This window comes from Dermacentor andersoni, chromosome 3 (genome assembly GCF_023375885.2).
Source record: "Dermacentor andersoni chromosome 3, qqDerAnde1_hic_scaffold, whole genome shotgun sequence".
NCBI classification, from domain to species: domain Eukaryota; kingdom Metazoa; phylum Arthropoda; class Arachnida; order Ixodida; family Ixodidae; genus Dermacentor; species Dermacentor andersoni.
Genome location: NC_092816.1, coordinates 164,669,714 through 164,682,849, shown reverse-complemented (window position 1 = coordinate 164,682,849; position 13,136 = coordinate 164,669,714). Strand labels below are relative to the sequence as shown.

The following is a 13,136-nucleotide window of genomic DNA, read 5'->3' as shown; positions in this document are numbered from 1 at the left end:
TGTAATGAATATAATTAATGGGTGAGCCTTATTTTAATCATAGATTACCCGCACAAGACACGCACTTAATATTTGTGTGAAGTGTAATAAAAGTTTATCTTCACAGAGTACCCTGGATAAATTATTTCTATTAGTTTGGAACAAGGTAAGCGATATTTATACGATACGAAGTCACATCAGCAAAATATATTTCTGATAAGTTTCTTTTAAAGCACACAAAGCATTCTCTATAATAAGTATTCTTGAGAAGACTCCCAAAACTTTTTTTTTAAGTTATGTGTTGCAGATGGCAGAATTGTAGTGTTTGAGCTAGAATTCTCGAAACGTTGCATATTACATGCTTAATAATTGCAATTTATTGTTTAAATGTTAACGCAATATTGTATAAATGTTCAACGAATAACTTTATGGCACATATTATATATTATTATTTATGGCACATATATGTGCAGATAACGGACAAAACACTTGCGCTTACCAATGTATAATGGGTTCAATAAGAACAATGGACCCGCCACTGTTCCCACGATGCCGTAGCCAATAGGCAGCCTTTCAAGCCCGATGTACTCGGCCATGAGAGCGGGATAGAGAGGAATACCGCATCCCTGGAACAGTGCCACGAACATGCACACGCCCAGCAGGGAGGCGTACGACGACGAGAAAGGCAGCGCGAACATGCAGACCGCCATGAGCGAATAGTTCAGCATTGTCAGAGTACTGCGGCGTATGTATCCACGGTCTGCCAGCACGGGAAGGCCCAGACGCCCCACAGTGTCCGTGATAGAAAAGAGCGGCACGAGGTTCACTGCGCTGGCAACTGAAGAACCCCGGTCGACGGCAAAGTCCACAATAGTTGTCATAAACACGCCATAGTTGAAGAATAAAACGGTGTACGTGAACAAAATGACGTAGAGCATGGGACTCCTCAACACCGTCATACCGTATAATAAACTAGTATGGTCCGGTGGTGTCTCGTTGGCGGTTGCTTCTTCGCCAGGAGTTTGTAAATTGTTGCTCTCTTTTCTTTCAACGGTAAAGATCCCCGCTTTCTTTTCTGCATCCGTGGACTTTTTGTGCTCGCTGTTATGGTGTGTCGAGTCTGGCTTCTTTAGCAGCAAGGCCAGGGCGGTTGCGTGCATCGTGATACCACCGTATATTAGCATGCTTCCTCGAAAGCCGTAGGCATTGGTAAGGAAGAGCAGGAGTCTAGGGAAAATGAAGGCAGAGGCCGTACAGCCGGTGTACATGATCCCGAGCGCAAGCCCTTTGTATTTCTTGAAATTCTGATTCACTATGACGTGCAGTGTAATGAACGTGGTACCAGAGCCAATTCCTAAGAGAGAAGGGGAATAAAACAAGCATGTCATTCACTGTTCTAAAACGTGCGAGGGGCTACTTATTGAATAATTTACAGGAAACTTAAAGGCCGTCCATATTATTCCTTCATTTATTTCACATAACTGCAGGACAGTAGTTTACCCAAGATGCAGGCGCAGTTTGAAATATTATGTCGATCCCATATGAATAAAAGCGACTCGAACAGAGACATTATCAGCGGCAACGACATGTCAAATCAGCAATATGACAACACTCAGTATAATGAAAGTGACGTTCCAGTGGAGCTACGTAGCTATGAGCTTCAGGAACATCGCGTGGTTAATTCTTAACTGCGCGATGGTTAAGAATTATAAAACATAGTTATCTGCAAAGTTAGAAGCCTTCCATAAGCACGTGTAATCTACTGTAATATCAGTATTACTACGATGAGCGAAACGAGAACAAGGTGACAGCTTTCACCTTGTTCTCGTTTTGCTCATCGTCTTGAATTTCCATCTCCCGCATGGAATACTTTTCTTGTGGTCAAGAAACTCCCGCGTTACGCTATTGGTGTGTTTCTCATAGCGCCCGAAGTGTAGGTACCGCGGTGCTGGCGTATATCGAAGGACATAGGGGTGGACGCCGCTAGAGCTCCATGGGCGTTCTGTACCTACGCCAACTATTACGCAAGGGCCGACTGTCATTAGAGGTGCTTGAATATTGCTGGTGCAACGAGAAATTTGCCGCTCCGATTTTTGTAGAATACTCGAAAAGCGAAACGCTAACAATTTTGGAACTATTGCAATGCGTTTTTTTTTTACAGATTAACCGTAATTGGTGACCGCTCCTTAATTGAGACCCGAAAACGTATGATGGCCAAACAGAAAGTGCATATCGAACTTACATGTGATTAGGCGTAAAATATGCTAGTCACTGTCAAGTTTACATCTTTGAGCATTGTGCATATCTACCCGTGTGGTGACAGCAATGTTTCATGACAGCGACAATGCCTAATACTTCTTGCGGACCTGCCTGTCGGTTCAATTGCAAGGGCGCCAACGTTGTTTGCCTACCAAGGGGGACCTACGCGACAAGTAGATGCGAGCCATTTGGTAGTGAGAATTTATCGGCTTCACTTACAGCCGGAGGCGCGTTCGCATATGTGGAGAACATTTTGTTGACAATGATAGTTTTCGTGCAGATGAGTGCGCGGGGAAGTAAAATATTTCGCTGCAAAGTTATTTCTTTAAACAGAAAGCAGACGCCATTCCTAGGATTTTTGAAGGCCTACCGAATCACTTTTCTAAGCCGGAGAAACAGCCTCGTCTAGTTACACAGTTTCATTCCTTGACCCGATACCTGGGGCCCTATAACGTAAAACTATTCCAATATGTTTCTATTCCAATCTCCTGACGTCAAATTTGCGTAACCGCCAACGCAAGCACCGGGCGGTCATCCGCAGGGTTGTCTGAATAGACTAATCAAACGCTCTCCTCGTTCATAGGAGGTAACTTTTGCTTGCTTTAAAAACGAATAACATTGCCTACACTGAGCGGTTTGTCGTATCTAATTGGCTGACAAGAGGCGAGGAGAACGCTCAACTGGAGAGGGATTCGATGGGGCCGAGCCACTGCACTGAAAGTCGATAACCAGATGAAGAGGGTGGTGCCGGCGTCTACGATTGGTCGGCTTTCCCTTACTTAGCTTGCGGTGGCTGGTCGAAAATAGCGGCGGCATGCAACGGAAGCTCAAGAATGACGCTAAAGCGGACCCTCAGCAAAGAAGAGTTGGCAGAATGAGGGGATGAACGTGCCGAAAGTGCTCGAAAACGTTACACGGCCACGCAAGAAGTTTTATTCTACGCAAATACACTCATGCTCTCCGGCAGGTGCGAGTAGCCAGCGTCTGAGCGATCGGCGGCAGCCATCTTCCATTCCTTTCGGAACGGGGCAGCCTACGGCTATTCCGAAGAAATTTCAGTTTTGTTCGGCATATTAATGCATCTTTATCACGTACACGTCACTTTGACGCGGTGAGTTCTTGCGGTTTTGTGACGTCGCGTGACAGGCAGGTGAAGTGGGTGCACCCCGAAACCTTTTTACCAATAGCCGAGGGCTAATGGCGAAAAGGGGTCGAATAAGAAATAACTGTTTTTCTTTTTTCTGTCAAATCATGCATAATCAGTGTGTACACATCATATCAGATGGGGAGGTATCGCGGTTTTCGTGACGTCGCGTGACAGACAGGTGAAGTGGGGGTGGTCGAAAAAAGTTTTTGACCAATCGTGGAGGGCTGATAGCAGAATTGGAATAGAAAAGTTTGGAATAGTTTTACGTTATAGCGCCCCTGTTTGCGTTTCCCCTATATTAAATCGTTCATTTGTGGCTACCATTTTGCGCTTTCGTTAAGCAAAGGGACTATTCTGCAAGGAGAGGCGCAGCTAGCACAGATCATAATATGTGCTCAAAGACGTTATTTCCTACCGCGCCTGAGTTGTCAACGCAAAAGAATGATTCAACAAACGTTTGTTTCCTTCTAGCCGTCATCTTCGTCCGAAGTGTTGCTACAATTTCTTCCTCCGCCGCGATGGCTGATTGGCTACGTAGGCTGTACTGGTCATCCCAAGTTCGCGGGTTTTGAAGCGGTAGGACACCCTCTCAGAACCATATTTTGGGACGCTTAACACCATCAATGCATGAACGTACTAATTATACAGCCTGGCGGAAAGCAAATTTTTTCACGTCAATGCCATTCATATATTGTTTAGAACCAGCACGCGCATTTTACGTTCCGCGCCAACTTGCGCAGATGTACTCGATTATCGAGCCAGTCGAACGTAGTAAAAAAAAATTGAAATGCTAAACTCAGAGTTAAGAGCAAAGACAGAGAGAATCGCTATTGGGCAACTATTTTTTCTTTCTCCATGTGCTGCGCGCTATTTATTGTTAATTTCCTTTATTGTATTGATGTAACCTTTTATTTTTTTATTTGCAGTTTTATACAATTACTGCTGCTTTTTTTTTCCATTTTCCACTTTATGGAACGTACCCACTCCCCTCTGTATTGCCCTCGGGCCCTGAGAGTAATGAAATAAATAAATAAATAAATAAATAAATAAATAAATAAATAAATAAACTGCACCGTCGAAACCATATTGCGCGAGATCTGCGACCTAGTTGGTCACGTACACATAATCGCTGTGGTGTGTAAGGTAAGCACAAAAGCTTCCGATACTAAATTCCTTCTCCTTCTGTTCCCGCTGCGTGTTCAGTCCACAAACATGCGGTAATAAATACGGGAGTCACATTGTTCCTGGTGAAAATTCGCATCATCGCGGAGCCCCTGTCATCTCACCGCGGTGACTGATTCATTCTGTTCTACTTGCGCCAGCGCCTCTCCTGGCGCCGTCTGTCCTTATCTGAAGCTCTCGACAAAGTTTCCTGACAAGCTAAGGGGCATTAACTTACGTATTTTAAGCCCATTCGGTGAAGCTCAAACATCTAAGCAGCTGTTTCAATAACTACATCAAGAGTTCACATTCAAAACTAATTTGGGCTTCAGAGATCTAAACAGCCCCACAGAGTCGCAGCTCATGAAAGTGCAACAAGACTAATTAGGGCTAATAGTATAATAAAAAAAAACTGAATTCAGGCAACCAGTACGGGGTGCGCAGTCACGAAAATTTAACGAAATCCATTTAACACAACTAAACATTTTGGCACATACGTTGTCTGGCATTGTTCTTTTATTCTTTCGCTCTATATTTGTTTCTCATATTTTTTCTTACATTCACCTTGCTAAGTAGTTTTCTTGGAGTTCTCGCGATGGCGCCGTCAGAACTTCTTGATTTCAAATGCTCGGTTTGTTCGAATAAACTTTTATTGGCAAGCAAGCCCTTCTTGTGTCCTTTCGCATTCTTCCCTGTTTGTCGCGCTACCCTAATTTAGTCATAAAAGTATACAAAGGTGTATGGTTTAAGCAACAAACAGACATGTGAGTCCTGCTCAGGTCAGTCTGATCAAGCAATGGGAAGTTGAATGCAAAGGACAACAAGCCGCTGGTCACAGGATACCGATCGAGCCCCTGTCGCTGACACGCGAATAAGCATCAAGAAGATGTTAAAGACAGTACTACAATAAAATGATGCAGTGTCTGTGCTCACCAAACAAGGCACCCATGGTGAATGTCAGTCCAGTAATGCTTCGGGAAAAGCTGCTGGTGATAAGCGATACCCACATGATGGCGCATCCTGCGTGCAGGACGGGGACTGCGCCAATCGTCTGGCATAGAGGTCCCGCCACGAGCCCTGCGTTGAGGGACATAGCGAAGAATCTTCAAAGAGAATGCTAAGCAAGGCCTGCATCAACTTTAGACCTAGTGCTTTAATTTCGCAGACCACTTTGCGTGAAAATGACTCGACGAGAAAATATATTCAGGGGCCACTTAGTAGCCCCTACATGGACTAATGCTAAGGCACTGCATCCACATCAGGAGTAGCACGGTGACGTCTGGTGGCACCCGGTGGCATTCGCGTTCAAACAGTTTGGAGAAAAGACATCTGTGATGGTTAATCCGAGTAAGCGAATAGCCTAAATATTTCCTGCATAAGGTGTGATGGTCTTCTATCTCGCGCTTTGATCATGGTGATGACTATGATGATGATGATGATCTTATGGCATCTCCTTTGAAACAGGGCAGTGAGAAGTAGTCACCTAACCTTCTTGGTTTATTCAGGTATTTTATACATGTTTTTCATCTAGCATTTTTCTATAAATCAAATTAATCGTTCTTTTTTTTTCCCTATTAATCTGCCTTGTAGCGCTAGCTATACCTGTAATAGATTCGGTCGTAGCGATTCTTTTGGACAAGCTGCGCCTTCTAGCGGCGCCGCTGTGATGTTGACGCATACCCACTGATGCACAAGGACCCAAGTTGACGTCAAACGTGGAGTTGAGGAGCAGCACTTATGCGGTGGGGCGTAGACCCAGTTGCTTATGTCATGTGGGCAGAGAGGCATATACACAGTGGCACATACCAAAGTTGGCGTCAGAAAGGTTCAGCTAAGAGCGGCACATGCTAAGGGCACACGCGTATACGCCACCGCCCCACGTATTGAGACTGTACTATCGCCGTGGTTGCACTGCATCTTCGGTGGGACAGGTAGATATCTAGATAGATAGCTGGCAAGAAAAGTCGTCTGAAAATGCCACGAACGCTATTCGCAATGAAATCACGCGATAGTTACGTGTTTGTAACGTGAATTCTCAAGCGTAAGCTTGGTGCTGGCTGGGCATTCTCGCGTGTCATCTCGAGCTGGCTGAATCACTTGGGGGTCTGGAAGTCCTGCTTCGGCAAATTTTCAGTGTTTAGTAAGTTTGACGTTCAGGTTTAAACTACCGTGCTCCTATCATAGTAATGGCACAGCTGGGCCTGTGGGCAGCGCATCGAGTGAACCATCGTCGCAGGTGGTCCCAGCTAAAAAGAAATACACCGTTAGGGTAAACACTCTCGATCTGCTTAACACAACGCGTCTATAAACACCCATGCTTCCACCGGCACACTAAGGGAAAGCCGACCCGTGACAGCGCCGCGGCAAAGCAAAGCATTCACGACACTGCGTGCGCAATGGATGGGTTGCGCCGCCCGTGAAGCACGGAGGGCTACAGCATCTGCTGTTATTGAAGCAAACTAAGCTTTGTGCCCCGTGGCCAAACTGACGAGCTGCCAAGGTCTGCGCTGTGAATTGCGAATATATACCGCGTGAAACTCGAATGAGCTAAGGGAAAGCCAACGCTTTGAAATCAATTTTTAATTTTAGGTGATTTCCACCTATTCTGTGCAATACCAGCATGACAGAAGAGCTGTATAGATCACGTGCGCAAACATTTTTATCATTCAATCGTTTCTTTTTTATTCACCACCGTGTGGGTGAGTAACGCATACCTGCGATAACAAACACCAGGCATCATGCCAGCCAATATCGAAGGCAGCAAATCACGAAGTGGCAAAGCCGGCGGCGCTTTTGTGCAAATTATGGGAAGATTGTCCAAATTTTCAACTGGCAGATGCATCAGAGCCGGCACGCTTGACCGGCAGATCAGACTCCGATGATCGCCGACTGTGTTCGCAGGTATCGTCGTGCTTTCAGTGTAACTTGCTTTTGTGGCCAGAGTTTTGCCCCATAAAATGTTAGGTATTACCATTTTTGCTGCTGTGTGCTTCCCCGTCACTACTACGTGACAATGTGTTTAACCTTGCTAATACGCCCTAAATGGTATTAAAAGCAGCTGACGCCAACGTGCTTTTTATCGGCCGCTATTGTGAATCTGATAACCAAAAATGGAAATGCATGGATGAATGAATTGGCAATGCGGCTGAGTGAGAATAACTTGCAACTAATTCTTAAAAAAGCCAAAATAAAATCTTTAGCTTTAATTTTCTGTGCAACGTTTTCGCGCAGTGCAATTGAAGATGTCGTATGGGCCAAATTTCTCGGCGTCACTTTGCGTGAATAACTAACTGAACAGAACGCGTTACAAGTATCGCAAACATTTTTCAATATGATGGAAGAATATAAAATTTTTGGTGCCTCCTACCAGGTACGGGTAAAGGAAGAACTTTAGGCTCATTCAATCTCGTATGCAATGATGTTTCTTAGGCTGAGCTCACACGAGTAAACCTCAATGCACGTTTTACCATTCAAAAGAGCGCAATAAATGCGGTCGCCCACATACCATATTCCAACAGCACGGCAACGCATTTCTGTTAAAATTAAATTATGGGGTTAGACGTGCCAAAACCACTTTCTGATTATGAGGCACGCCGTAGTGGAGGACTCCGGAAATTGGGACTACTGGGGATCTTTAACGTGCACCTAAATCTAAGTACACGGGTGTTTTCGCATTTCGCCTCTATCGTAATGTGCCGCCATGGCCGGGATTCGATCCCGCGACCTCGTGCTCAGCAGCCCAGCACCATAGCCATTGAGCAACCACGGCGGGTGCATTTCTGTTACATAAGCATAATGAATATAAAGCAACTAATTTCATTTCATTTCCTTTATTAATTTATTTGCTTATTATTTTTTTATAACCTGCAGTAATGCAATGGAGTCGCATCACACACCTAACAATAAAGGTAAAATTATCTACAACCTGAAATCCCCTCCACAAACGAAGCCCAATTTGAAGAATTTCTCTTGAAGAACGCTACAGATAAGGAAATATGCAGCACGAAAGTTTGAATTTCAACCAATACATTTTCTTAACAATAACAACCACATTGATACCTTCATGAGAGTACTTCTTTTAGGGCTCACAAATGGAGCGTTGCAGAATTGTTGCTGCATTACAGAAGGTAGCATATCTATTCAGTGAACGTACTGTCAGATGTTGGGTGATGCCACTCAATGCGCGTTTTCATATTGTGTGACTGATCTTACTCTAAGTTCACTACGTTGAAAACTGTCTTTGCTGCTGCTTGTCAATTGCTATGACTGTTTGTATGAGGACAAGCCTCTTCAGGAATTTTGCCTCCGGTCCTTTTCGTAACGTGCACTTGTACAACTGTTATACTCTGAATAAAATTCACGTCTGGTCACTTAACTTGTGAACTCGGAACTTTGTCGTCACGTGCCGATTGAAAAGTTTTGAGCCGAATTAAAGGGGAATGGTATCCAAAACACCTTTTTTTTTTCAAAAGTACGACGGATAAATACTTCATCTTATGGGCAACGTGTGCAGCAAGTGGTGCACTTCTGGTTGCACAACAAGCGAGTAAAATATCGCGCTTCTGATGCACGCCCGCTCGTGAAAGTGAGCGTGGCTTCTAAAAAGATTGCTTACGTTCGAATTTTCACTTTAAATAAAGTAATGCAACAGTAATGCAAACAAAGAAGGAAGGCCGAAGCAAGTGCGAGAAAAGGTTTGTGAAAGAAATCTAATGCAGATGATGCTGTAGACTACGCCCTAGGTGAATACTAGGACAACTTGCAGTTTCAGACATTAGATAGCACGATTAAGCAATGTATAAATAAAAAGAATAACTATGAGTTACGTGCCGCAACCACGAGCTGACTACGAGGCACGCCCTAGTAAGAAGGCTTTAGCGTTACGCTTGAGCTCCTCGCTTTGTGTTCTAACTATAAGCGTGTCTGGCTAACGTGACATAGAAAATTTTGGCAGCTTTAGAAGCTTTCACATGCCGTGTAGTCTCTATAATGGCATCGCACAGGCACCACTACGCAGTTCGTAATGAGCCGCGCCAGTGAAATTACATCACTTTCAAGATTCGCAATGAATAGCGTTCTGGTAGTTTTATTATTTATAGTCTGAGAACATTCGAGTTAAACTCCGTGAGCTGTGAACGTTATGTTTAATGACTTTTATTTGCGGGTGGCTACTCTCAAAAGTCTCAGTAAAACTTAGTCAGAAACGCAAGGCCTCGTTTGAGAAACCTGGTGATAGAAAAGTATAGCGTTATTAAACAGCATGTACTATCTGTATAGACATATACAATACATATACCTAAATATGTACGGAGCTGCACGGACCTGCACAGCGACGACGAGCAGGAAGTTCGCCTGGGGTGTCTTATGATTGATATCGCAAGAAAAAAGTTTTGCTATTATTCCTTATATGTCCACCACTTGTCTCGTAACTTGAAGGTATTTCTATGTGGAAAACTTAACGCTCTCCTTTCCCCTGCGACCAAGCTGTTGAGACTGTACGAAAAAAAAAAACTAAATCAGATGGTATAAGAAAGGACGCATGCGTAAAGAAGCACCGGAACAGCTTTGTTGAATGTAGGACGTGTGTCGTATATTGTTAAAGCACGTTGGCGGGCTAGTTAGTTTCACTCCATTACAGAATGTCTAAGTGCGACTGAACAAGGACGTAGAAAAAACGCACATACACAGACAGTGTTACTTACTACTATAGATTTCATTGTCGCGCGCCGAACGAACGAAATCAAACGAGACAAAAAAAAAAAATTCAGCGGTGCTTGTCGATGAACCGTACACATGTCTAAGGTATGTTCAAAATATACACTGCAATAGTCACAGCGACAAACTGATGAATCGTATCTCTTATTCAGGTAGCGATACTGATGACTTGCTCATGCATCTTGTAATTTAGCAATTTCGTAAGCTTCCACAATCTGTCTTGTCATTGTGCGATGAGCCCTATACAAAATGGTACTATCAAACATGGGTTTGCTGTTACAATCTCGGCAATGGATGCCCAAACGGCCTGGGATTACTCTGGTGACATTATATTGACGCTATTTTAGCCTCTAATTGATGCATCTGCCAGTTTGACTAATATGCGTTCTTATTCTTATTGGGCATAAACGCGTTATCGAGTAATGTAGCCATACATTAGTCATGTATATGTATTGGCAGCATGCAGTTTGCAGATAATAAAATGATTGACAATACAGTGTTAGTGATAATAAGCCATCTCCGATATCTCGGCCAAAAAAAATCTCCTGGTCAGTGGAAACCAACTTCTGTCGTCCAAAGTTCCAGCGTAATCGCTGGCGCCAGGATGGCGCCCAGAAACTGCTACACGCTTCGTGTCGCGCGTGTAATAAGATTACAATAGGTTTGGAGGGAGCATACGCAACAGGTGGAATCAATGATAATATTGCATAGAGCTCGACATTTCTAACTCAAGACATTTTTCAAGTAAAGCATTTGACTGAATATTTGTGAAGGCGTTGGTGCTATTGTATCACACGTTGTGTTTATGGCCCCAGCATTTATATATCCTTTTCCGCTGGAGCTGTTGTTCTTTAGTATTGCAGCCAGTGATGAATTTGTCTGCATTTTGTAAGGAAAAAAAAATCTTACCCCGGTGTATGATTTCTGGCATGAATAAAAGTTGACTCCTCTCTCTCTCTCTCTCGCTCTATTGAATGTCATGAGGCTCAGAGGATCAGCATAGACGGTATTTCAGCCATCATTTTTTTCTAACTTGAAAAAAGTTATCAATAAATGTGTAGGTTAACATTTCACCTGCGTGTGCTGTAACGTCCACGAGAATCTTGCTTCTACTTGTACTGTTTGTTTTCGATAGCGAAGCATTGAACGCTCAGCATATTTACTGCGGGCCGGATTTATCAACAAATATTGTCGCGTAGTGCTCTGCCTGTTTGAGATAGGCTGCTAAACTATTTCTGTTTTTTAATAATTCCACAGCACTCAGATCTCCATTTAAAGAAAACAAACTAAAGAGCCCATATTATACGCTATGCTTTTATACATTTCGTTTTTCATACAGGTTTTTTTTTACGTTTTTGTATTTTGTGGTACATACACACAGCAGAAGCCAACGTCATAGGTACCACAATTTGGGTAAATAGAATAGGAAATGTAGCGCTATTTTTCAGGAAGCACTAAAGACAAATCTAACTGAAATACTAATTATGCAAGAACACTAAGTCTATCACTGCTTACTTTAGCGAACAGCTTTTAGGTGCCCCTTCCTGCAGCGAGCGTCGCCCCTCGGTGTCCTTGTAACCGAGCGTAGGAGCACAGCAAATAGATGAAAGAGCCAACGCGGATGAAAGGAGACGATAGTGCCAAGGGCGGGTGATACTATACACACATTTGTTTAATCTGTCTCATCTCTGCTAGGAAAGTAAAATTATATGCCAATAAAATGTGGCACCAGTCCTGAAACAAGGCTTCACATGTCTCGTCATATGACATTTAGTTCCTTATTCTTGATATTAATATCAGCGTTCCGAGGAAAGGCACAAGTTATGTCAAAATAGCGATACTATATTTGGAGCGTGGTTTATGGTGCACAATCTCTGCGCAACCTCTAATTTTTATTCAAATACATGCGAAACCCATGACTAGATAACCGCTTTACCAAGTTTAATGGCGTTACGCATTTAGTAAAAATTTGTTCAAGCGAAGCTTTCTCTTCGAAGCATTCCAGATTTTCCTGACTATGGTTGCTGGCTATGCGCAAAAGAGAAAGATTACATGTCAAACCAACAGGGGTTAGAAATTCGTCACAGTGCCTGCTGCATTCACTAATATATCTGCAAAGATGCAGGTCGTCCCATGTAAGTTGAGCCAAGACATTAAAAATTGAACCGAACGCATACTGTTCGCAATAGCCTGTAGTAACTCACGCAATTTTTGTTTTCCCCATAACTCACTCATTACTTAAGTTTAGTTACGCAACTTTCAAATAATTGGCTGAGGACCCCAGGTATGATAGGCGGGTTTGTGGAGCACCTTAAGAAACAACCGATTGAGTTGTTTCCTTTACAATACCTCTCACGCAGTCATTTTTCCCGGGTTGCAAAGAAAGCCCGCGAAATATAAAAAAAAGCTATGCGACGGAGTGCTTGCGCAGAGGTATCGTGCTGCTCCCAAGCATGCGTTCGCTAAACAAGGTCAGCTGCACCGCAACTGGCGAAGGGGAAGCGGCAGGGTGTTATGACGGTAGTAGGCAGCTCGGCCGACTGCTCCTGTCGAATGAGGGGCTAAATGCAAGCTGCTGGCGTTGTTCACCGAATGCACGTTTGAGAGAAGCACCATACCACAGCACAAGCGTTCCATCACATGGTTTTTTCATATATCGCGCGCTTCGTTTGCAACCCGGAAAAAAAGAAAGACGTCGTGAGACATGTCATACAGGAAACTCGATCGGCAGTTTCTGCAGGTGTTCTACAAATCGGCATATGATACTTCGTGTATCTGTTCGGTCGCTGTCTTTGTGTGGTGCTCAGATTTTTCTGGTTTTTTGGAAAGTTACGGCTACCATTGACGCCGATTGACTAACAAGACGTAGGGTGAA

The 13,136-nt window shown here is 43.7% G+C and overlaps 1 protein-coding gene across 2 annotated transcripts in view; it reads right to left on the bottom strand.

Moving 5' to 3' along the window:
- The window catches only part of LOC126524512 (monocarboxylate transporter 13-like), an 84,059-nt gene that overhangs the window by 4,610 nt on the left and 66,313 nt on the right, over window positions 1-13,136 (bottom strand). For both annotated transcript variants that reach the window (XM_055067345.2, XM_050172812.3), the window contains 2 exons: window positions 5,480-5,623; window positions 479-1,333 (listed from right to left, as the gene is read on the bottom strand). In XM_055067345.2, coding sequence (XP_054923320.2) covers window positions 479-1,333; window positions 5,480-5,623 — 999 coding nt within the window. The remainder of the gene's footprint in view (window positions 1-478; window positions 1,334-5,479; window positions 5,624-13,136) is intronic.